Source organism: Theropithecus gelada, chromosome 19 (assembly GCF_003255815.1).
Source record: "Theropithecus gelada isolate Dixy chromosome 19, Tgel_1.0, whole genome shotgun sequence".
Classification (NCBI taxonomy): domain Eukaryota; kingdom Metazoa; phylum Chordata; class Mammalia; order Primates; family Cercopithecidae; genus Theropithecus; species Theropithecus gelada.
The window spans coordinates 9,314,221-9,338,417 of NC_037687.1; the positions used below are offsets into that span (position 1 = coordinate 9,314,221).

At 44.1% G+C, this 24,197-nt stretch overlaps 1 protein-coding gene across 2 annotated transcripts; it reads right to left on the reverse strand.

Annotated features, from left to right (window-relative positions):
* Positions 1-14,864: 14,864 nt before the first annotated feature.
* ZNF426 (zinc finger protein 426) lies at positions 14,865-24,197 on the reverse strand. Of its 2 annotated transcripts, XM_025368458.1 has the most exons (6): positions 23,854-24,197; positions 22,835-22,926; positions 21,264-21,390; positions 19,973-20,053; positions 18,157-18,239; positions 14,865-16,475 (listed from the first exon to the last, which is right to left on the reverse strand). In XM_025368458.1, exons 1-6 carry the CDS (start codon positions 23,876-23,878, stop codon positions 15,228-15,230), a joined length of 1,656 nt encoding a protein of 551 aa, XP_025224243.1. In that variant the 5' UTR covers positions 23,879-24,197; the 3' UTR covers positions 14,865-15,227. The 2 variants fall into 2 exon arrangements, with proteins under 2 accessions (XP_025224243.1, XP_025224244.1); XM_025368459.1 differs by lacking the exon at positions 18,157-18,239 and having other exon boundaries at positions 16,145-16,475.

The following is a 24,197-nucleotide window of genomic DNA, read 5'->3' on the forward strand; positions in this document are numbered from 1 at the left end:
AAAAAAAAAAAAAAAAAAAAAAGAATGCCTTTAAGCGGTTTTCTGCCCTGAGTGGGCCAGGTGTTCTTTGCCCTCATTCCAGTAAACCCACAACCTTCCAGCGTGGGTGTCTTGGCCATCACAAACATGTCACAGTGCTGCAGAGATTTTGTTTATGGCCAGTTTTGGGGCTAGTTTATGGACAGATTTTGGGGGGCCTGTTCCCAACATCCATTGTCAGTTTTCAATTGTTTATGGACCCCCATATGAGCAAATGACAGACAATGTCACTGTACCTGACCAGCTGTCGCACCTGTTTGGCATGTAGCATGCAACATATGAGAATAAGTGTCTATAGTCACATGAACATAGCTAAGCTTGCCAAAGGCTGCTATATGTGTAATATCCATTTGCCAGATTTGATTCGGAGCCAAGCCTCGTGGATTGCATCCTTCTATGGGTATAACACCAGTGACATGCTGATAAGTGGGACAGGCTTGCACAATAGCTCGAGACTGGCTGTGAGGCAGACGAAACATACGGGTAAGGGCAGAGGTGTTTTGATGCAGTAATGCATGAGAAGCTTGAGCTTGTTCAAATACAGAACCAATCAGTTTATCTGCTTTGTCATTGCCTAAAGATAATGGTCCAGGGAGTCGTGTGTGAGAACGGATATGAGAAATATGAAAAGGAGCAGCATGAGAGTTAATAGCTTGTTGAAGTCTTAGAAACAAGTTAAGCAGTTCTGGCTCTAGTGTATTTTTAATGGTAGCAGTTTCTATGTGACTGGCTACATTTACAACATAAGCTGAATCACAGACAATATTAATAGGAGTTGAAGCTGTAATCTCTAAAACTAGAATGACTCAATTAGTTTTGAGCATTAAGCTGAAACCCCAGAGATCCTTATTCTTGGAGTTTGTTTAGGTCCATAAATAGCTGTGCGACCTTTGGAAAAGCCATCAGTAAAATAAGTTTGTCCATCTGGAATAGGTTTGTGAAGAGTGATCACAGGAAGAATGAAAGAATGGACTTTATAAAATTGCAAAATTTTGTCTGAGGGGTAATGATTATCTGTTGCACCTACAAAATCTGCGAGAGCAGTATGCCATACAGTCGACATTGCCCGTGATGAGGCCTGTTGCTGGGAGTCTAAAGGAACAATAATCTTATCAGGGTCACATCCTGTCAGCATTTTTGACCTATGCCTGCCCATAGTCACCATTTGTGTAATTAAGGAAAGATAGACTTGCAAAGTTTTCACTGTTTGATTAGATAAAAATAGCCATTCTATCACTGTTACAGATTTCTCTAATCATTGGCCCAGGAGTCCTGTTGGAGAATGGGGGGTAGGAAAAATAAACAAAAGCAAAGGTTTTTGCGGCTGCAGCTGTGAGGCATGTCATTGTTGAAGCATTTGCTCAGTTATAACTCAGCTTCTGCCTCTTTTGTAAGCTGCTGCAGGGAATTTAAAGAAGAATCTCCTTGTGGGGTTTGATAAAGATGTGTAAGTTGATAAGTAGCAATACCTAGCATTGGTCAAAACCAATTAATGTCCCATAACAATTGTTGAAAATCATTTAAAGTCTATAACCTGTCTTTATGGAGAACGACTTTCTGAGGTCAGAAAGTAACAATACTAACAATGTAACAATAGTTCCCCCGGGCGCGGTGGCTCAAGCCTGTAATCCCAGCACTTTGGGAGGCCGAGACGGGCGGATCATGAGGTCAGGAGATCAAGACCATCCTGGCTAACATGGTGAAACCCCGTCTCTACTAAAAGATACAAAAAACTAGCCGGGCGACATGGCAGGCGCCAGTAGTCCCAGCTACTCCGGAGGCTGAGGCGGGAGAATGGCGTAAACCCCGGAGGCGGAGCTTGCAGTGAGCTGAGATCCGGTCACTGCACTCCAGCCTGGCCGGCAGAGCAAGACTTCGTCTCAAAAAAAAAAAAAAAAAAAAAGTTCCTAAGTAATGGTATGGAGAAGTTGTTTGCACTTTCTCTGGCGCAATTTTGAGCTTCCATTTAACAAGAGCTCGCTTTACTTCCCTGAATAATTGATGCAATATTTGATCTGTAGAAGCAGCCAAAAGAATATCATCCATGTAATGAATGATATATGCAGTGGGAAACATATTTCAAGGCTCTTTTAATGCTCTTCGCACAAAATGCTGACATAATGTGGGACTGTTAAGCATGTCTTGGGGTAAAACTTTCCATTGATAATGACAGACAGATTCTTTTTTATTAATAGAAGGCACAGAGAAGGTGAATCAAGGCTTATCTTTCTCATGTAATGGTATAGTAAAGAAACAATCTTTAAGATCTATTAGTACAAGAGGCCAGTCCCTTGGAATGGCTGCGAGGGATGGCAGACCTTGCTGTAATGCACCCATTGGTTAATCTGTGCATTAATAGCTCTCAAATCATGTAGGAATCGCCATTTTCCTGACTTCTTTGGAATTACAAATACTGGTGAATTCCAGAAGCTGACTGACTCTTCAATATGTCATGCATTCAATTGCTCTTTTACTAGCTGATAGAATTGAGCTAGCTTCTCCTGCGATAGGGGCCATTGATCCACCCACACAGGTTTTTCAGTCAGCCACTCCAGCGGCAAAGCAGTGGGTAGAGGAGAAATATCAAAACCCGAATCATAAACCCTGATGTCCCAATCTTTTCCTGTCTTCCAGTTATTGATATCGGGTTAGGGTTTCCTTGTAGGAATTTTTCTAAACATTTTTCACTCTGATATCCCATGTCTTTCAAATTTTATTTTATTTATTTATTTATTTATTATTTATTTATTATTTATTTATTTATTTATTTATTTATTTATTTATTTTGAGACGAAGTCTCACTGTTGGAGTGCAGTGGCACGATCTCGGCTCACTACAAGCTCCACTTCCCAGGTTCATGCCATTCTCCTGCCTCAGCCTCTCAAGTAGCTGGGACTACAGGGACCCACCACCACTCCCAGCTAACTTTTTGAATTTCTTAGTGGAGACGGGGTTTCACCGTGTCAGCCAGGATGATCTCGATCTCCTGACCTTGTGATCCACCCGCCTCGGCCTCCCAAAGTGCTGGGATTACAGGCGTGAGCCACCATGCCCAGCTGTCTTTCAACATTTTAAATCCTGGGTTATCAAAGTTTTCATTTGTAAGTCTCATATCCCAAGCTGTAAGTCAGTCTCGACCCCATAAATTCATAGCTATATTTGCAACATAAGGCTGGAAAGCACATGATTGTCCATCCGGACCAAGACAAGGTAAAATCTCAGCACTCTGTTGAATGCTTTGAGCAGCAAATACCCCCACTAGGGATGTGGAGATCCATCTGAGGGGCCAAGATGGAGGCCAATCTTTACTGGATATTACTGACACATCAGCTCCTGTGTCTACAAGCTCATAAATTTTTTTTCCTTTAATTTGCACTACACAGTGGGTCTATTAGAGGCTACGGGTTGTGATAAATAGATTTCTCGTGTAGTTGTGCTCTCAAACCCCTTATTTACTCATTTCTCCTTTTGTGGAGAAGGGTGTAATTTGCAGGGGATAAGCAATAATATATTCCCCTGGGTCAAAAACCCAAAGATCTTGTGACATTAAAACTACTTGAATTTCTCCTTCATAATTGGAGTCAACTACTCTGGGGATTACTTTGATGTCTTGCAAGTTAAGGCAGTGCCTAAAATTAGTCCCATGTGTCCTGCTGGTAAAGGTCCCCAAATGCCAGTGGGAACTTTGGTAAGTTTGTCTCCTCCAACTAGTATAATTCTTTCTCTGGTGGGGAGATCTAATCCTGCGCTACCTGGTGTTCTTGGGGAGAGGGAATCAATATTCGTCCTGGGACCCACTCCCGAAGAGGGGTTGTGGTCTGAACTGGGAATGCCCTCATTGTTTGAGGGGGCTCAGGTCCAGTCCCCCTTCTCATTTCCCGACAGGTGGGGTGCCATTCTGATGAAATTCTGAGCGGCATTGATTAGCCCAATTATTTCCTTTGTTACAGCGAGGACAGAGTCCTGGCGTTTTTTCCACTGGCAGGGGCACCACATTGTAAAATCCTTTCTGTTCTGAGATCTGGTAGCATTCCTTTTTAAAACGTCCAGTTTTTCCACAATTATAACATTTTCCCACTTTGGGGTTTGAGCCTTGACTCCTTTTAGATTTGTCAACTACTAAACTAGCCATTGCTTGCACTAACATTGTAGGATGTTGAAATTCAGTCCCTACATCCTGACAAGCTTTAAGGTAATCCCCCAAGCTCTTTGTGGATCTCACAAGAGCCACTGCACATTTGCAATCTGCATTTTCGTTTTCATGGGCTAGAGTTATGGCAAGCATTTCTGTAGCAGAGGCATTGAGGAACCTGATGCCTCACTGCCTCTTGCAGCCACGTGATAAATTGTGCATAAGGTTCCCATGATCCCTGCATGGCAAGTAGAAAAGACTGCACTGGAACTCCCTCTTCAGGAATTGTGCTTCAAGCATGCTTGGCAGCTAAGGCGGACTGGTGGTAAGCAGACTCTGGGAGTGTTAATTGTTATACCAGATCTGAAAAGGGGTCACTGCCTGTCAGCATTTTCTCTGTAGTGTTTCCTTGACCAGAGGCGTGATTCTGCCTAGCCTGGTCTGTGCACATTTCTTGTCAATTTAAACTCCATGTGAGATATGCACTGGTGGATAAGCAAGTGCGAGCCAAATGTTTTATATCAAAGGGTGGGAGGCACATGGCTCGAACATTGATTCTAACAGCCTTGCAGTAAACAGGCTTTGCACTCCATTATTAAGCACACTAGCTTTTAATTCCTTTACTAATTTAAACTCTACAGGAGTGCACTCATGTAAAAGATGTTGTGGATCATTCAGATCAGGCCTTACAGTAATAAGAAAAGTGCAAGGTCCTAAAGGTTCCCCAGCCATAGTAGCAGCATGCAAAATTTTTTATACGTGGGTTTCTACTTCTGCTACTGGATGGGGTGGCAGAGGCCAATTCTCCTCGCCTATTTCCTGCTTAGCAAGCAGCCAATTCTCCTCCCCTTTCTCCTGCTCATTATTTTCAATAGGCGCTGTCAGAGGAACAAATGATGCTTTTAATTCTTGAGACTCAGAACCTGACTCTTGTTGTCAGACAGAATAAGAAGACAATGGCAGTAGGACTGTGTAAACCAAACCCCAAGCAGAAAAAACAGAAGGGTCTACTTTGAGACCTTTTTGATGAGCCCATTTCAAACCCTCTTCTGCTTTGTCCCAATTTTCCACACTGAGAGTGCCTGCCTGCAGAAACCATGGGTTATGTGTAATAAGCTCCTGCAGAAGCCTAGTTAATGTCTGTGAATTAACTTGAGCTCCAGACTGTTTCAACAGAACTTTAAGCAATTGCACATAATGTTTTTCTTCAACAGACAAATTCTGCCCCATGTTACCCTGATTCAGAAACTTCCCATTCCCAGTACTTCTTTAGAGCACTGACCTTATACTCCCTGCTGGCAGATTTTTTCCAGGGTCCTCGTTCATCTTGTTAGTTTCACTTCCTCTGCTCCAGCAGACCTTCTTCATTCATGTCCTTGAAGTCCCTGTTCGTGACACCACTTTGCCACAGACCCTGGTGGACTGAACAAAGGAGGACGAACACAGAAATAAAGACAGAAACAAAAATATTTGTTTTAAAAGAAGGGGTCAGGGGGCTGCTTGCTTCTAGTGAACAAGGGCCCTGAGCTTCTAGAGCCCTTTGTATCTATTGAGTAAAGGAAATAGGGAGGAGGGGGTGATTGTCGGTCAGCTGTTTGATTTAGTGCAGGCCTACATGACTGCTTTCTTTGAACAGTAGGCTCCAGATGTTCCAGTAGATAACCTCAAGGAGCACAGCACCAGGGAGTGATTGCCCTAGGCATAACTTCGGCTGGCAGGCACAGATGTGAGTTTGCCCACATGCTGCATTTATGATAAACAGTTTGCTGTTTAATCATTAAGCCTCCAGTGGAATGCTGAGTTGGTCATGACCCTCAGGCTTTCAGCTCCCAAAAATCTTCACTATTGAGAATTCTTTCATGTAAGGAATTACTTCTTTCAGCACTCTTTGTCTTTGCCATTTGACATTTTGATGATAATGTGACTCACTGGGGGCGTCTCTGAGTTTCTCTTACTTGGAGTTTGCTGAGCTTCTTGGATTTAAAGATTCATGCCTTTCATCAAATTTGGAAAGTTTTACCTATTATTTCTTCACATTTTAATTCTTCCCCTTTATTTCTCTCTTATCTTTCTCCACTGGCTTCTCACAAGACAGGGTTGTCCCACACAATGACACTTTTCTGCCTGGGGCTCACCTGTGCAGGTGACTTGAAGGATTCCTCTCTTCTCTGACCTCAACTTTTTGTGCTACGCCTTGTTAATCATAGTACATTTGCAGAGCTGATACCCTGCTCATGGGACAAGACACAGGATGTGGGAGTGATGAGTAGGAGACAACAACTTTGCACAAAAAGAATTCTAACACTTTGGATTTAAAGCATTCTGAATATAGACAAGTCCAATTTTAGAAACAGCAAAATAATAAGAACAGAAATTTTTCACAAGGACTCAAAAGCAAACATCCTCACTCACTACCCCATATAGAACTAATCCTTGAAAACCATGACAGAGAAAATGAAATCCGTGCAATGAACAGATTTTTATTTTCTTGTGAAGTCACTAGACTGCCTCACAAGGACAGGGACCATCCATTTTGTGTTCACCACTAACTTGCCATTATTATGGCAAATCTTGGAACACAAGACATGCTTAAGAGCAACTATTTGCTGCATTACAAATGAAGAAGTAATGAGGCCAACCTGCTCCATCAAGGTGAAGTTTCTAAAGTTCTCCAGCAACATGTCTCTGTACAGGTTTTCCCAAACAAAGTCCAGTAATGCCCACTCCTCCAACGATAAGTCACTGCCATTTACTTGAAGGTTGAGGAGTTCTAAAGCATCACACATATATTCTGGCTCAGGCAATGAACATCTTCAAGAATGTACCAGGATGGATGTCGCAGGAGGATGATGGATGGGCTGGTAGCATTAGGGAAGGAGACTCAAAACAGGAATTCAGACATGTTCTTGAGGCCTCTTATTATCTGCCCCATGACTCACTTCTCTCCTCAGACACTGAACCATTTTCTAGGCTTATGGCTTTAATGGCTTCACTAGCATATAGTTGGTTTTCCACATATAGTTGTTTTTCCACTATGTTGTAAAAACCTGGTGGCTCATGCCTGTAATCCCAGCACTTTGGGAGGCCAAGGTGGGTGGATCACTGAGTTGGGAGTTTGAGACCAGCCTGACCAACATGGAGAAACCCCTTCTCTACTAAAAATAAAAAATTAGCCAGGCATGGTGGCACATGCCTGTAATTCCAGCTACTTTGGAGGCTGAGGCAGTAGAATCACTCAAACCTGGGAGGTGGAGGTTGTGGTGAGCCAAGATTGCGCCATTGCACTCCAGCCTAGGCAACAAGAGCGAGACTCCGTTCCAAAAAAAAAAGGAGTAGGGGAGAATGAATATTGAGAAGACAACTAGCTATTATTTGACCTGTGAGGTCAGAGAGAATTTTCTTATAAATAAGAATAAAGAAGCCAGGAGTGGCAGCTCACGCCTATAATCCCAGCACTTTGGGAGGACAAGGCAGGTGGATCACAAGGTCAAGAGATCAAGACCATCCTGGTCAACATGGTGAAACCCCGTCTCTACTAAAAATACAAAAATTAGCTGAGTGTGATGGTGCATGCCTGTAGTAGTAGTTGCAGTCCCAGCTATTTGGGAGGCTGAGTCAGGAGAATCGCTTGAACCCAGGAGGTGGAGGTTGCAGTGAGCAGAGATTGTGCCACTGCACTCCAGCCTGGCGACAGAGCAAGACTCCACCTCAAAAATAAATAAATAAAAGAATAAGGAAGCTGAGCGCGATGGTTCATGCCTATAATCCCAGCACTTTGGGAGGCCGAGGTGGGTGGATCACCTGAGTTCAGGAGTTCCAGACCTGCCTGTCCAATATGGTGAAACCCCATCTCTACTAAAAATACAAGAAATTAGACAGGCATGGTGGCACACCCCTGTAATCCCAGCTACTCAGGAAGCTGAGGCAGGAGAATCACTTGAACCCGGGAGGCAGAGGTTGCAGTGAGCTGAGATCGTGCCATTACACTCCAGCCTCGACAACAAGAGTAAATTCTGTCTCAAAAAATATATAAATAAAAATAAAGGGCCGGGCACGGTGGCTCACGCCTGTAATCCCAGCACTTTGGGAGGCCGAGGTGGGTGGATCACCTGAGGTCGGGAGTTCGAGACCAGCCTGACCAACATGGAGAAACCCCGTCTCTACTAAAAATACAAAATTAGCCGGGCGTGGTGGCACATGCCTATAATCCCAGCTACTACGGAGGCTGAGGCAGGAGAATTGCTTGAACATGGGAGGCAGAGGTTGCAGTGAGCCGAGATCGTGCCATTGCACTCCAGCCTGGGCAACAAGAGTGAAACTCCGTCTCAAAAAAATAATAATAATAATAAAATAAAAAAATAAAGGGCCAGGCGCAGTGGCTCACGCCTGTAATTCCAGAACTTTGGGAGGCCTGGGCAGGCGGATCACGAGATCAGAAGATCAAGACCATCCTGACCAACATGGTGAAATGCCATCTCTACTAAAAGTACAAAAATTAGCCAGGCATGGTGGGGGGCACCTGTAGTCCCAGCTACTCGGGAGGCTGAGGCAGGAGAATCGCTTGAACCCGGGAGGCAGAGGCTGCAGTGAGCCGAGATCCCACCACTGCACTCCAGCCTGGACAACAGAGTGAGCCTCTGTCATAAAATAAAATAACATAACATAAAATAACATAAAATAAAATAAAATAAAATAAAATAAAATAAAAAAGGCCAGGTGCAGTTGCTCATGCCTGTAATCCCAACACTTTAGGAGGCCAAAGCAGGAGGCTCTCTTGAGGCCAGTGGTTCTAGACCAGCCTGGGCAACATAGTGAGACCCCCATATCTTTTTTTTTTTTTTTTTTTTTGAGATGGAGTCTCGCTCTGTGGCCCAGGCTGGAGTGCAGTGGTGCAATCTTGGCTCACTGCTAGCTCCACCTTGTGGGTTCACACCATTCTCCTGCCTCAGCCTCCTGAGTAGCTGGGACTACAGGTGCCCGTCACTACGCCTGGCTAATTTTTTTGTATTTTTTTAGTACAGACAGGGTTTCACTGTGTTAGCCAGATGGTCTCGATCTCCTGACCTCGTGATCCGCCCGCCTCAGCTTCCCAAAGTGCTGGGATTACAGGTGTGAGCCACCGTGCCTGGCCCCCCATCTCTATTTTTTAAAATTTTTTTTTTAAAGAAATGCAACCGTTAAGACTGCATCTATCCCATGAACACAAAGCTTTGTCCCACCCACTGCGCCGCCTATACACACCCGCTGGCAGCTCACCATGGATGATGATATTGAGGTGCTTGTAGTTGACAATGGCTCCAGCATGTGCAAGGCCAACTTTGCAAGTGACAATGTCCCCTGGGCCATCTTCCTCTCCATCGTGGAGCATCCGCACACCAGGGCATTATGGTGGGCATAGGTCAGAAGGACTTCTACGTGGGTGAACAGGCCCAGAGCAAAAGATGTATAAAGGCCCACATTTCCTTATGATGGGGTTTCAATCCACTCTAAGCTCTTCCATGTTGTGCAAGATCACCTTCTTTGATTTCATACTACAAGAAACCTCTTTATATTATTTTTTCTCACTTGATGTAAGTTCTTTCACCAGATGAGTTCGGATGCTTTAAGGGATAATAAAATGGTTTTTCACGTGCCTTAGATTCACTGAAATGGTATACTGCGTGATTTCTCACGTTTAGCAGACCAAAGACTAAAAGGAGGCCAGGTGTGGTGGCTCACGCCTGTAATCCCAGCACTTCGCAAAGCCGAGGTGGGCGGATCACTTCAGACCAGGAGTTCGAGACCACACTGACCAACATGATGAAACCCCAGGTCTACTAAAAATACAAAAATTAGCCGAGCATGGTGGTACATGCCTGTGATCCTAGCTACTCCAGAGGCTGAGACAGGAGAATCGCTTGAACCCAGGAGGCACAGGTTGCAGTGAGCCAAGATCATGCCATTGCACTCAAGCCTGGGCAACAGAGGCAGACTGTCTCTCAAACTCAAACACACACACACACACTACACAGACAGAAAACACTTCATTCCTTACATTCATAAGGTTTCTCTCCATTGTAACTCTGAACATGAATATTAAAGACTATGGAATACCTCAAGGTTTTCTCACATTCTTTGCTGCATTATTTTGCTAGAGTTGACAAAAAAAAAAAATGAACCCCACACATTGGATGGCTTAAACAACAGAAATTTATTTGCTTATGATTTTGGAGGCTGGAAGTCCAGGATCGAAGTGTAGATAAGGATGATTTCCTCTATAATGAGCCTTAAAAGAAGCATTTCCTCCAGGAATCTCTCCTTGCCTTGCAGGTAACCATTTCTGGTCACTTCACATAAACATCTGTTCCTGCTACCCTGGTATCTCTTTCACTTCTTGTAAGGAAACCAGTCATATTGAATGAGGGCCCCATTCTAACTGCCTCATTTTAAAATCACCTCTTTAAAAAACCCCATCTCCAAATACCACCACATCTCCAAATACCACCACATCTCCAAATACCATCCCTTGAGGTCCTAGGGATGAAAGCCTTAATATGTTAATGGGTGGATGGGACATGGGACATAATCTACAACAGTGGTAACCTAACTTTTTGGCACCAGGGACCAGTTTCGCGGAAGACATTTTTCCCACGGACTAGAGATGGGGATTAACCTGTTCCAGTTCAGATCATCAGGCATTAGATTCTCATAAGGAGTGTGCAACCTAGATCCCCTGCATGTAAAGTTCACAACAGAGTTCATTCTCCTATGAGAATCTAATGTCGCTGCTGATCTGACAGAAAGTGGAGCTCAGGCAGTAATATTTGCTCATCCTACATTCACCTCCTGCTGTGCGGCCTGGATTCTAATAGGCCACAGACCAGTACCAGTCCATGGCCCAGGGGTTTGGGGACCCCTGATCTAGGCCATTCCACTTATTATATTCATCAAGTTCTTCTCCAGCATACATTGGTGTATGATTAAAGCTTGTGGAACATAAAAAAGTTTTGCCACACTTCTTGAATTCATAGTTTCTCTCCAGTTTGTGTTCTAAAATGTTTATCAAGGACTGAGCAGCAGGCAAGGGCTTTCCCACATTCCTTACATCAATACGGCTTCTCTCCACTGAGAATCCTGACATATACCTTAAAGCTTGAGGAATAAGTGAGGATTTTCCACATTCCTTATAAACATAGGTTTTCTCCTAGTGGGAGTTTTGTGGTATCTGTCCTAAGGAGTCAATGAAGCCTTTCCCATATTTTCCATATACATAGGGTTTCCTGCCACTGTGAATTCTTACAAGTTCATTGTGACCTGAGATAATAAAGAAGTGGTTCCAGATTCCCAACTCTCATAGCATTTTTCTACAATGTGACTTTGTTCACATCTTTCAGGTAAATGGGAACAACAGAGGGCTTTCCCACAATTCTAACATTGATAAGGTTTCTCTCCAGTGTGAGTTCTTTAATGATATGGAAAGGGACTTTAAGAATTGAAGAATTGGCTGGGTGTGGTGACTCATGCCTGTAATCTCAGCACTTTGGGAGGTCAAACCGGGTGGATCACTGGAGGTCAGGGGTTCGAGACCAGCCTGACTAACATGGAGAATCCCTGCCTCCTCTAAAAATACAAAATTAGCCAGGCGTGGTGGTGCATGACTGCAATCCCAGCTACTTGGAAGGCTGAGGCAGAAGAATCACTTGAATCTGGGAGGGGGGCGGAGGTTGTGGTGAGTTGAGATTGAGCCACTGCACTCCAGCCTGGGCAACAAGAGCAAATCTCCATCTCAAAAAAAAAAAAAAAAAATTCAAGAATTTATCATACTACTTACATTCACAGGATTTCTTTACAGTGAGTTCACATACTTGAAATGAATTTAAATAACTGTAGGTTTTTCAACATTGCTTTACATTTTTAGGGTTTTTCTCCAGTGAGTTTGTTCTTCTCCAGCATACATTGGTGTATGATTAAAGCTTGTGGAACATAAAAAGGTTTTGCCACACTTCTTGATATTAAAAAGGATATTAAAAAGGAAAGATTATATAAATCCTTTCCAACATTTCTTATGCTGAAAGGGCATCTTTCCGGAGTAAATTCTCACACATTCAATAAGGTTTGAGTAACTAACTAGTGATGGCTTCTCAATATTCCTCACTTTCATGGGGCTCTGTTCACTATGAGTTCATGTTCAAGAAGGGCTGAGCATCAATTATGTATTTTTTTTTTTTTTTTTGAGACAGAGTCTCACACTGTCGCCCAGGCTGGAGTACAGTAACGAGGTCTCGGCTCACTGCAAGCTCCACCTCCCGGATTCACGCCATTCTCCTGCCTCAGCCTCCTGAGTAGCTGGGACTACAGGTGCCCACCACCATGCCCAGCTAATTTTTTTTGTATTTTTAGTAGAGACGGTGTTTCACCGTGTTGGCCAGGATGGTCTCGATCTCCTGACCTCGTGATCCACCTGCCTCAGCCTCCCAAAGTGCTGGGATTACAGGTATGAGCCACCATGCCTGGCCTTTTTCTTCTTTTTTCTTTTTTTTTTTTGAGAGTGTCTCACTGTTGCCCAGGCTGGAGTGCAGTGTCACAATCTCGGCTCACTGCAACCTCTACCTCCTGGATTCCAGCGATTCAGTCTGGTCACGAACTCCCAACCTCAGGTGATCCACCTGCCTTGGCCTCCCAAAATGCATAAGCCACCGCACCCAGAATTTTAGTCAGAGCTTCAGTGACCTGCAGGAAGGGAAATATCCAACTCCAGCCAACTCTATACATCCTGACCCAACTAAAGGGTGGGAAAAATTATGAAGTTCACAGTGCAGAGGCACAGACTCACTAAAAGAGTGACATCTAATCCCTGGACAATAGAACACTGCCCCTCTCCCCACAGCTTACCACCATTACTACAGGCCTGCTTACAGCAGTTCCTCTTATCCAGTATGCCATGTCCAGCTAAGGAAAAATTACAAGCATACTAAAAGGCAAAAGTTAGTTTAAAGAGAAAGAGTAAGAACCAGAACCAGACAGAGCAGGATTGCTGAAATTATCAGACTGGGAATCTAAAACAATTATGATTGATATGCCCTGGGTTCTACTGGATGAAGCAGACAGCATCCAAGAACAGACAGACAGTGTAAATACAAAGAACGGAAATTCTAAGAACCACAAAGAATTGCTAGAGATTGAAGACAGCAACAGAAATGAAGAATGTCTTTGGTAGGCTTATTATTGGCCAGAAAACAACTAAAGAGCTTGAGAATATATCAGTAGAAACATCCACAACTGAAAAGCAAAGAGAAGAATAAAAAAAACAAGATATAAGAACTGTGGAATACCTAGAAAAGTTGTATCCTACATATAAAGGAAATATCAGATGGAAAGAACAAAAAGGGAAAGAAACATTTGAAACAATAATGACAGAATTTCTCAAAATTAACTGACGCCAAAACACAAATCCAGGAGGCTAAGCAAATACCAAGCAGGACAAGCACCAAAAACCTATACCTAGGCATATCATTTAAAAATAACAGAATATCAAAGATAACAAAAATTTTCATAGAAGCCTGAGGGGGAAAATGCTTTAAGTTTTGATGATCAAGTATAAGAATTACATCCAACTTTGAGCATAGAAGTGAAGTAAAATAAAAATGTTTATTTTTCTAATTCTTAATTGATCTAACAGGTAACTTCTGAAAAACAGCTACAATGTATTAGATTACATATGCTAATTTTGTGTGTTTGTATATGCATATAAGTGAAATACAGTAATGAAGGAAGGTCTCAGGGAGGATTTAGGATTATTTTGATAGTATAAGGTACTAACACTACTCAAGAAACAGTACAGTATTATGAAAATTCAGGTAAATATTATGGCATGTGAAATATTTAAAGGATATACCACATTCCTTACCTTCCCAGGGTTTTGAGGTAATTTTAGATGTGTAAAAAAAAATTTCTGTGGAATTAATGTAAGGCTTCCTACATGCATTACAGGTAGAAGGCTTCTCTCCAGTTTGACTTCTTACACCTTCTAGAAGGTAGAAAACATTAACGTAAGCTTTTCCACAATCCTAATGGGGTTTCGGTCCACTCCAAGTTCCAATATGGTGTATTGGGTCACATTCCTTACTTTCACAGTAAAAGAAACTTTCTTTCCTTTTTTCCCCTCTATTTTCATACGGTCTATATCCAGACAACTTGCATGTGAATATTAAAATACAGTGAACATTCACAGGCTTTTTCATGTGCCTTACATTCATACAATTTCTCTCCTACGTAATTCCTCCTATATGTAGAAAGGACTGAAGACTCAATGAAGGCTTTCCCATGTCTTACATTCATGTAGTTTCTCTCCAGCATGGCTTTGCATGTGAATATTAAGGCTTTTGGATAATCTATAAACGTTTTTGCTTATTGCTTACTGTATTCACTTGCTAGAGCCGCCACAACAAAACATCACAGACTGGGTGGCTCGCACAAGAGAAGTTTATTTGCTCAAAGTTCTGGAAGCCCAAGATGAAGGTGCCAGCAGGGTTGGTGGTCTTGATAGAAGGATCTGTCCTGGCCCTCTGGCTTGCAGATGGCTATCATCTGATGACTTCACATCATCTTCTCTATTTGTCATCCCAGTTGTGTCTTTCTCTTCTTATAGGGACACCAGTCATATTGGATGTACCCTAACAGACTCAATTTAATCAAATAATTTTTTTTTTTTTTTAGACGGAGTCTCATCGCCCAGGCTGGAGTGCAGTGGCACAATCTCTGCTCACTGCAACCTCTGCTTCCCGGGTTCAAGCGATTCTCTTGCCTCAGCCTCCCAAGTAACTGGGATTACAGGCACCCACCACCATGCCTGGCTCAATTTTTTGTATTTTTAGTAGAGCCAGGGTTTCGCCAAGTTGGCCTCAAACTTCTGACCTCAAGTGATCTGCCCACCTCAGCCTCCCAAAGTGCTGGCATTACAAGAATTAAATAATTTTCGTAGACTTTCTTCTCTCCAGAGTGAGTTCATTCATGTCTATGAAGTGAACTGGAACAAATGAGCGCTTTCCCACATGTATTACATGGACAGAGTTTCTCACTAGTGAATTTGTTCATGTCTTCGAAGTGAACGGGGATGACTGTAAGCTTTCCCGCACTGCTGACATTTATAGGGTTTCTCTTCTGTGTGAGTTTTTTCATGAATTCTAAAGGAACTGGAACACGTGAAGGCTTTCCCACACTCCTTACATTCATAGGGCTTCTCTCCAGTGTGAGTCCTTCCATGTATTTGAAATGAACTGGAATGGCTGAAGGCCTTTCCACACTGTTTACACTCATAGGGTTTTTCTCCAGTGTGGATTCTCATGTGAATTTTAAGGTGGGTGGAATAGTTAAAAGCCTTCCCACATTCCTTACAGGTGTATGGTTTCTGGGCACTGTGCGTTCGCATGTGATTATTAAGACATGAGGGATATCCAAATACCTTCCCGCATATCTTACACTCACAGGCCTTCTCTTCAGTGTGAGTTCTCAAATGTCCACTAAGATTTGAGGAAACTGCAAAGGCTTTCCCACATTCAACACATACAAAAGGTTTCTCTCCAGTGTGAGTTCTTATATGTTGAATAAGGCGTGAGGATGTAAGGAAGGATTTCCCACATTCCTTACATTCGTAGGGCTTGTCTCCACTGTGAGATCGTACATGCATACTAAGGCCCGAGTACTGAGTGAAGGCTTTCCCACATTCCTTACATACATAGGGTTTCTCTCCAGTGTGAGTTCTTCCATGTATCTGAAATGAATTGGAATAATTGAAGGCTTTCCCACATTCCTTACATTCATATGGTTTCTCCCCAGTGTGGGTTCGCATGTGAATACTGAGGTAGGCTGGGTATCTATAGCCTTTTCCACATTCCTTACATTTGTAGGGCTTTTTTGCATTGAGGGTTTCTATAAGCACAGAAAGGCTTGTGGAGTCAATAAAACCTGGCCCATAATCCCTCCATTCGTAGAGTTTTTCTCCATTGTGAGTTCTCATATGTGCCTGAAGGTATGACTCGTTAATGAAGGATTTTCCACAGTGACTACATCCAAATGACTTTTCTTGTGTGCTAGTTCTCTGGTACACAATATTTGGTGTCAGGCTGAAGATTTTTTCACTCTGATTAAACTTCTCACCAGTAGAGGTTTTCTCATGCAGAGTAAGGAAATCTTTTCCATACTGATTACAGTCATGAGTGCTCCCTGTACTTTGAGTTCTCATGTGCGTCTTAAGGCATGAGTGTTCACTGAAGACTTCTCCACATTGCTCACAGTCACAGAGTTCGCCTCCATTGTGTTTTCCTTCCTGTTGAAGGGATGATGATGATTTAAGGATTTTTCTCAAACATATTAACAGACGTACCCATCTGAACCTACAAACATTATAATGGTGATTATAATTGATGCCATTTTTATTACTCGCATTCAGGTCCTGCCCTGAAGATTTAAGTGGTACAACTTAACTCTTATTCTAGAATGTTGTGCCATCTACTTTAATCTTGGCTAGGTGTGGTGGCTCACGCCTGTAATCCCAGCACTTTGGGAGCCCAAGTTGGGGCAGATCACCTGAGGTCAGGAGTTCAGGACCAGTTTGGCCAACATGGTGAAACCCTGTCTCTGCTAAAAATACAAAAATTAGCTGGGCTTGGTGGCACATGCCTGTAATCCCAGCTACTTGGGAGGCTGAGCACAAGAATCGCTTGAACCTGGGAGACGGAGGTTGCAGTGAGCCAAGATTGTGCCACTGCACTCCAGCCTGGGCAACAAAGCGAGATGCCATCTCAAGATAATAATAATAATTAAAAAAAATATTTCTGTAGAATTCCAAGAAATTGTTTTTGAAATTCAGTGTCTAGATGGGTGCAGTGGCTCACATTTGTAATCTCAGCATTTTGGGAGGCAAAGGTGGGTGGATCGTTTGAACCCAGGAGTTAGAGACCAGCTTGGGCAACACGGCGAAACTCCATCTCTACAAAAAATATCAAAAAATTAGCTGGGTTGGGCGTGGTGGCTCATGCCTGTAATCCCAGCACTTTGGGAGGCCGAGGCGGGAGGGTCACAAGGTCAGGAGATGGAGACCATCCTGGCTAACACGGCGAAACCCCATCTCTACTAAAAATACAAAAAAATGAGCCAGGCCTGGTGGCAGGCGCCTGTAGTCCCAGCTACTCGGGAGGCTGAGGCAGGAGAATGGCATGAACTCAGGAGGCGAGTTTGCAGTGAGCCAAGATCGTGCCACTGCACTCCAGCCTGGGTGACAGAGCAAGACTCCATCTCAAAAAAAAAAAAAGTTAGCTGGGCATGGTGGTGGTGCATTCCTCTAGTCCCAACCACGTAGGAGGAGGCTGAGGTGGGAGGATCACTTGAGCCAAGAGGTCAAGGCTTCAGCGAGCCATGTTTGTGCCACTGCACTCCAGCCTGGGTGACACAGCAAGACCTTGTCTCGACAAAAAAAAACAAAAACAACTCATAGCCTAAGCCAGATGTCGTGGCTCATGCCTGTAATTCCAGCGCTTCTGTAAACTGAGGCAGAGGATCACCTGAGCACAGGAGTTCGAGACTAGCCTGGGCAACACAGCAAGACCCTGTCTCCACAAAAATTTTAAAGAATTAGCTGGGTGTGGTGGTGCATGCCTGTAGTCCCAGCTACTAAGGAAGGCTGAGGTAGGAGGATTGCTTGAGCCCAGGAGGTCAAGACTATACTGAGCCATGATTGCACCACTGCACTCCAGCCTGGGTGACAGAGCAACACTTCGTTTCAAAAAAACACCAAAACAAAACTCAATGCCTAGTTACATATGTGGGAATGGGTAAAAGCTCTGAAGAAACAAGTTTCACAATACATTTGGAGCATCCCCAGATTCTTCGCTTCCTCTTGTGTGTATGCAACTTCTCTCAAATATCTCTTATTTTTGCTGACTTCCCATAATAGAATTCCTGATTTTCTCTGAGGGTGGAAGATAAAAAATATCCCTTGCAAATCTTACCAATTGCATCCCGATGGATGTCTGACCCGTCAAAGAGTCCTGCTGAAGTGCAGACCATTGGGTTTCAAGTTGCATTTCCCATCCTGAAATAAAACAGACAAACAAAGAAAAGGACTCAGGCTAGGCGCTGTGGCTCATGCCTGTAATCCCAGCACTTTGGGAGGCTAAGGCAGGTGGATCACTTGAGGTCAGGAGTTTGAGACCAGCCTGGCCAACATGGCGAAACCCCATCTCTACTAAAAATACAGAAGTTAGCTGGGCGTGGTGGTGAGCACCTGTAATCCCAGCTACTTGTGGGGCTGAGGCTGAAGAATCTCTTGAATCTGAGAGGCAGAGGTTGCAAGGAGCTAAGATCACACCACTGCACTCCAGCCTTGGCAAGAGAGTGAACCACAACAAGAACAAATGAAAGGATTTGCAGAAAGAAATGGAAAGAGTTGAAAACAATATGACTTGTTTCTATTTGTTTCAAATTAAACATGGCAAGAAAAAGCAGAAAGATATTTGGGGATCTGGGCTACATTAAAAATTTGGTTTTGATGTAAACGATCCAAAGGGGGTAAAACTGGCCAAGACAAGGACATGGGGTAAAACTTTTCAATCGTTTATTACAAATTGATGTTATGAAAATTAAAACTGATAGTGAATAGAGAGTATCAGGAAATGAAAGTAGGAAATTTCTGAAAAAAGAGCGTATATCTAAACAATTAAAGAAATGTTCTAAGACCCCAGGTGGATGCCTGAATCATGGCTAGTTCTGAACCCTGTACATACTGTGATTCTTCGATCTGGTAACTGAGATGACCACTACGTGACTGACAGGTGGTGTACACAGCACAGATATATTGGACAAATGGATGATTCACATCCCAGGCAGGATGACATGATTCATCATGCTACTGAGAACGATGAGAAATTTAAAACTTATGAATTGTTTTATTTCTAGAATTTTTTTTTTTTTTTTTTTTTTTTTTTGCAGAGTGGGGGTCAGTGGCAGGGGTCTCACTGTCACCCAGGCTAGAGTACAGTGGTGCAATCACATCTCACCACAGCCTTGACCTCCCAGTCTCAATCAATCCTCACAGCTCAGTCTCCTGAGTTGCTGGGACAGCAGGTACATCCCACCACCTTCGGCTAATTTTTGTATTTTTTGTGGAAACAAGGGTCTCGGTATGTTGCCCAGGCTGGTCTTGAACTCCTGTGCTCAATGATTTCACCCACCTAGGCCTCCCAATGTGTGGGGATTATAGGCGTGGGGCACCATGCCTAGCCAAGTTTTCCATTTAATATTTTTGGAGCATGGTTGAATGCAGATAACTGAAACCGTGAAAAGTGAAATCACAGACAAGGGGGGACTGTTCTGTAAGTAAAAGCGTGTGGGAAGTCAAATATTTCCTAACTTTATCTAAACCTGCATGGAGAAAGTACATGTTAAAAAGTTTCCTAGGCCGGGCGCGGTGGCTCAAGCTTGTAATCCCAGCACTTTGGGAGGCCGAGACGGGCGGATCACGAGGTCGGGAGATCGAGACCATCCTGGCTAACACGGTGAAACCCCGTCTCTACTAAAAAATACAAAAAACTAGCCGGGCGAGGTGGCGGGCTCCTGTAGTCCCAGCTACTCCGGAGGCTGAGGCAGGAGAATGGCATAAACCCGGGAGGCGGAGCTTGCAGTGAGCTGAGATCCGGCCACAGCACTCCAGCCTGGGCGACAGAGCCAGACTCCGTCTCAAAAAAAAAAAAAAAAAAAGTTTCCTAATTATGCTTCCAAACGGACTGAACTTCTCATCAACCAGAGTTGTTCTTCATGAACACTCACCTTGGAGAACTCCTCCCCGAACTGTCCTTGACTCTTCTTGTTCCAACCAAGAGATCAGACTGGGTTTCATGATCTGACCTCCTGAGCACAGAGAAATACATTAATGGAAGAGGCTCATACAAGAGATTACAAACCTTTCTATGATTCAGGAACTACAGACCTAACGACAGTGGTGAAGCTATTTCAAAAGGGCTAAAAATGCAAATAACAACTCTGACTGTGCCCCAAACAGTCTGGTTACTTCTGTCCCCTAAAACCGAAATCCAGGCTTATGTACACATTTAAAAAGCACTAAGACTTTTGATCAAACACAAAATAATGGCTAGGTGTGGTGGCTCATGCCTGTAATTCCAGCACTTTGGGAGACTGAGGCAGGAGGATCACTTGAGGTCAGGAGTTCGAGACCAGCCTGGCCAACATGATGAAACCCCATCTCTTCTAAAAATACAAAAAAAAAAAAAAAAAATTAGCCAGGTGTGGTGGCGCATGCCGGTAATCCCAGCTATTCCCAGCTGTTCGGGAGGCTGAGGCACAAAAATTGCTTAAACCCAGGAGGCAGAGGTTGCAGTGAGCCGAGATCATGTCAATGCACTCCAGCCTGCATGACAGAGTGAAACTGTCTCAAAACAACAAGAACGACAACAACAAATACGAAATAAGGAAGTATAACAGAGATCTTCGTTCTTCTGGGGAAACAACTACCCCAGCGTTTTCGAAAACATTATTATGCATCAGAGTCATCCAGAGAACTTTTCTTTTTTTTTTTTGAGACGGAGTCTCACTCTGTCGCCCAGGCTGGAGTGCAGTGGCCGGATCTCAGCTCACTGCAAGCTCCGCCTCCCGGGTTCACGCCATTCTCCTGCCTCAGCCTCCTGAGCAGCTGGGACTACAGGCGCCTGCCACCTCGCCTGGCTAGTTTTTTTGTATTTTTTAGTAGAGACGGGGTTTCACTGTGTTAGCCAGGATGGTCTCGATCTCCTGACCTCGTGATCCGCCCGTCTAGGCCTCCCAAAGTGCTGGGATTAAGAGAATTTTTCACATACAGATAATTGGACTCCAACTCCAGGTTTCTGGGTGCAGAAGGAAAATGTACATTTCTAACAGGCAGATGGTGTTGCTATTAATCTTGGACCACATTTTGAGAACGGTCACAGTAGATTAAAATCTATTTAGGACAGGGACTATGTCTCTATTATTTCTCTTTGTATTCGGAGTTGACATTGCCAATGCTGCAAAACAGTAAGTACATATCAGTTCCATAGGAGGCTGCAAGGGATGAGGCCAGTCTTACCCACTGTGGCCAGGTTCTTGTAGTTCTCCAGCATCACGTCACTGTAGAGGCTTCTCTGAGTTGGGTCCAGTAAAGTCCACTCCTCCTGGGTAAAGTCCACAGCCACATCGTCGAAGGTCACTGAATCCTAAAGCATCACACACAACGCTGGTTGGAGCCAAGTAACAAGTCCATCAGCGTTTACTGGAGAATGAGGAAGGGGGACCCAATGCCTATGCAGGATTCCAAGGGCTGCAATGACCAGCCCCAGGGTTTAGGGTCCTAGAAACTCCTCACTCCCTAAACATACTCACTGTCATCTCCTCCACTCATAGCTCATTAATGGCACTCCTTGAATATGAATTTATCTCAGCACAGCCAGACTAGGAAGATCTCATCTTTTTTTTTTTTTTTTTTTCCTGAAATGGAGTCTCACTCTTGTCACCCAGGCTGGAGTACAGTGGTGCGATCTCAGCTCACTGCAACCTCCACCTCCCGGGTTCAACTAATTCTCCTGCCTCAGCCTCCCAAGTAGCTGAAATTACAGGCACGTGCCACCATTTCCAGCTAATTTTTTGTATTTTTAGTAGACATGGGGTTCCACCATACTGGCTAGGCTGGTCTCGAACTCCTGACCTCATGATCTGCCCCCTTTGGCCTCCCAAAGTGCTGGGATTACAGGCATGAGCCACCGTGCCTGGCCGAGATCTCATCTTATTTCCATCTATTTGAGCACATTGCTCAGCACGTTCCAGACATCTGATCAATGCTGATAAACAACTTGAGGAAAGGACACTTTATTTTTTTTTATTTTTTTGAGACAGAGTTTCGCTCTGTTGTCCAGGCTAGAGTGCAGTGCTGCAATTACAGGTCACTGCAGCCTCAACTTCCAGGGCTCAAGTGATCCTCCCACTTCAGCCACCCAAGTAGCTGGGAGTCCCGTCATGCACCACTTTGCCCAGCTAATTTTTAAATTTTTTGTAGAGACAGTGTCTCACTACGTTGCTCAGGCTGGTCTTGAACTCCCGTACTCAAGCAATCTGCCCGCCTCAGACTCCTAAAGTACTGGGATTATGGGTGTAAGCCACCATGCCCGGCCTGGGATGATTTCCAAGTTAACACCTTCCTATATGGGAGGCCCCATTCTTTGGGTAAATTCAAATGGGGATTCAGTCCTTGAATGACTCTTTATTTGCTTTAAGAAGCGTGGAGACGCCGGGCGTGGTGGCTCACTCCTGTAATCCCAGCACTTTGGGAGGCTGAGGCAGGCGGATCACAAGGTCAAGAGATCGAGACCATGGTGAAACCCCGTCTCTACTAAAAATACAAAAAATTAGCCGGGTGCCGTGGTGGGCGCCTGTAGTCCCAGCTACTTGGGAGGCTGAGGCAGGAGAATGGTGTGAACCTGGGAGGCGGAGCTTGCAGTGAGCCGAGATCGTGCCACTGCACTCTAGCCTGGGCAAAAGAGCAAGACTCCGTCTCAAAAAAAAAAAAAAACAAAGAAGCCTGGAGACAAGTCTGTCTAGAGGGAAATGTGTCTACCTGGTGGATGCAAGTATGTCACTACGTATAAGGATATAGCTGCTTTTTACCTGATAACAACCTGTTAGGCAGTCAGACGCTATCCTTCCTGCTGGTGTCTTTTCTTCATGAAGGCAAACTGGGTCCCCAGAAAGATAATGTCCTGTAAGAAAACGAAAGGCATGAGAACCCCGAGCTGACCATAATCCCCACATCCACCTACCTAGAGGTCATTACCTCCTAGTATGAAATTCCCATATAGTCCTGCAAAATCAGGAAAACACACATGAGGCCAGTTGCAGTGGCTCACATCTGTAATCCTAGTGCTCTGGGAGGTTGAGGTGGGAGGACTGCTTGAGGCAAGGAGTTTGAGATCAGCCTGGGCAACACAGTGAGACTCTGTATCTACAAAAACATTTTACAATGAGCCCGGCGTGGTAATGCACACCTGCAGTCTCACCTCCCTGGGGAGGCTGAGGCAGGAAGATTGCTAAGCCTAGGAGTTCAAGACCACCCTGGGCAACATAGTGAACATAGACCCCCTCATCTCTACAAAAATAATTTTTTAATCAGTCAGGCACGGTGGCATGTGCCTGTAGTCCCAGGTACTTGGGAGGCGGAGGTGGGAGGATTGCTTGAGCCCAGGAGTTTGAGGCTGTGGTGAACTATGAACACACCACTGCACTCCAGCCTGGGCAAAAGAGTGAGACTTTGTATCAGAAAAAAGAAAGAAAGAAAGAAAACACAAACATACAACCTACTGCCATACAATGCCAGAGCAGTCCTAAAGGTGACGATGAGCCGTGCTGCCCGTCAGGAAAAGTACAATGGTGTCATCTCACCCATAAGAAAACATACACCCAGAGCATGTGACTCTAGCATGCTGATTAAAATTCATGCAGGAGATTATGCAGTACTCTTTCCAAAACTCATAGCCAGGCAAGGGCTGAGTCACAAAAGAGCACGTTCCGGCCCCGCTCAGCACCTCCCAAATGAATTAGCAACATGACCAGCAGCCCAAACCACTAGACCCTATATTGTGCAGAGAGAACCTAGGGCAGGATATCCAAAAAAGAGCAACAGGGCTTACCATGGGACAAATCAACAGCTGCCATCCTGTGAGATGAGAATGTGCCAGAACCCTCCTTTCATTGATGCCAACATCACTTCAGGACACCTCATTAATCTAAATGGACAGTGGCAATCTCCATTCCTCTTTAAACAGGGTTACTGGGATTCCTGTTGGTATTAATCAATAATCAACAAGCAATACTTCATCATCAGTCATCAAAACATATACATTGGCTGGGGCAGTAGCTCATGCCTGTAATCCCAGCATTTTGGGAGGCTAGGGTGGGAGGATTGCTTCAGCCCAGAAGTTTGAGACCAGCCTCGACAACATAGCAAGACCCTATCTCTAAAGAAATAAAAATA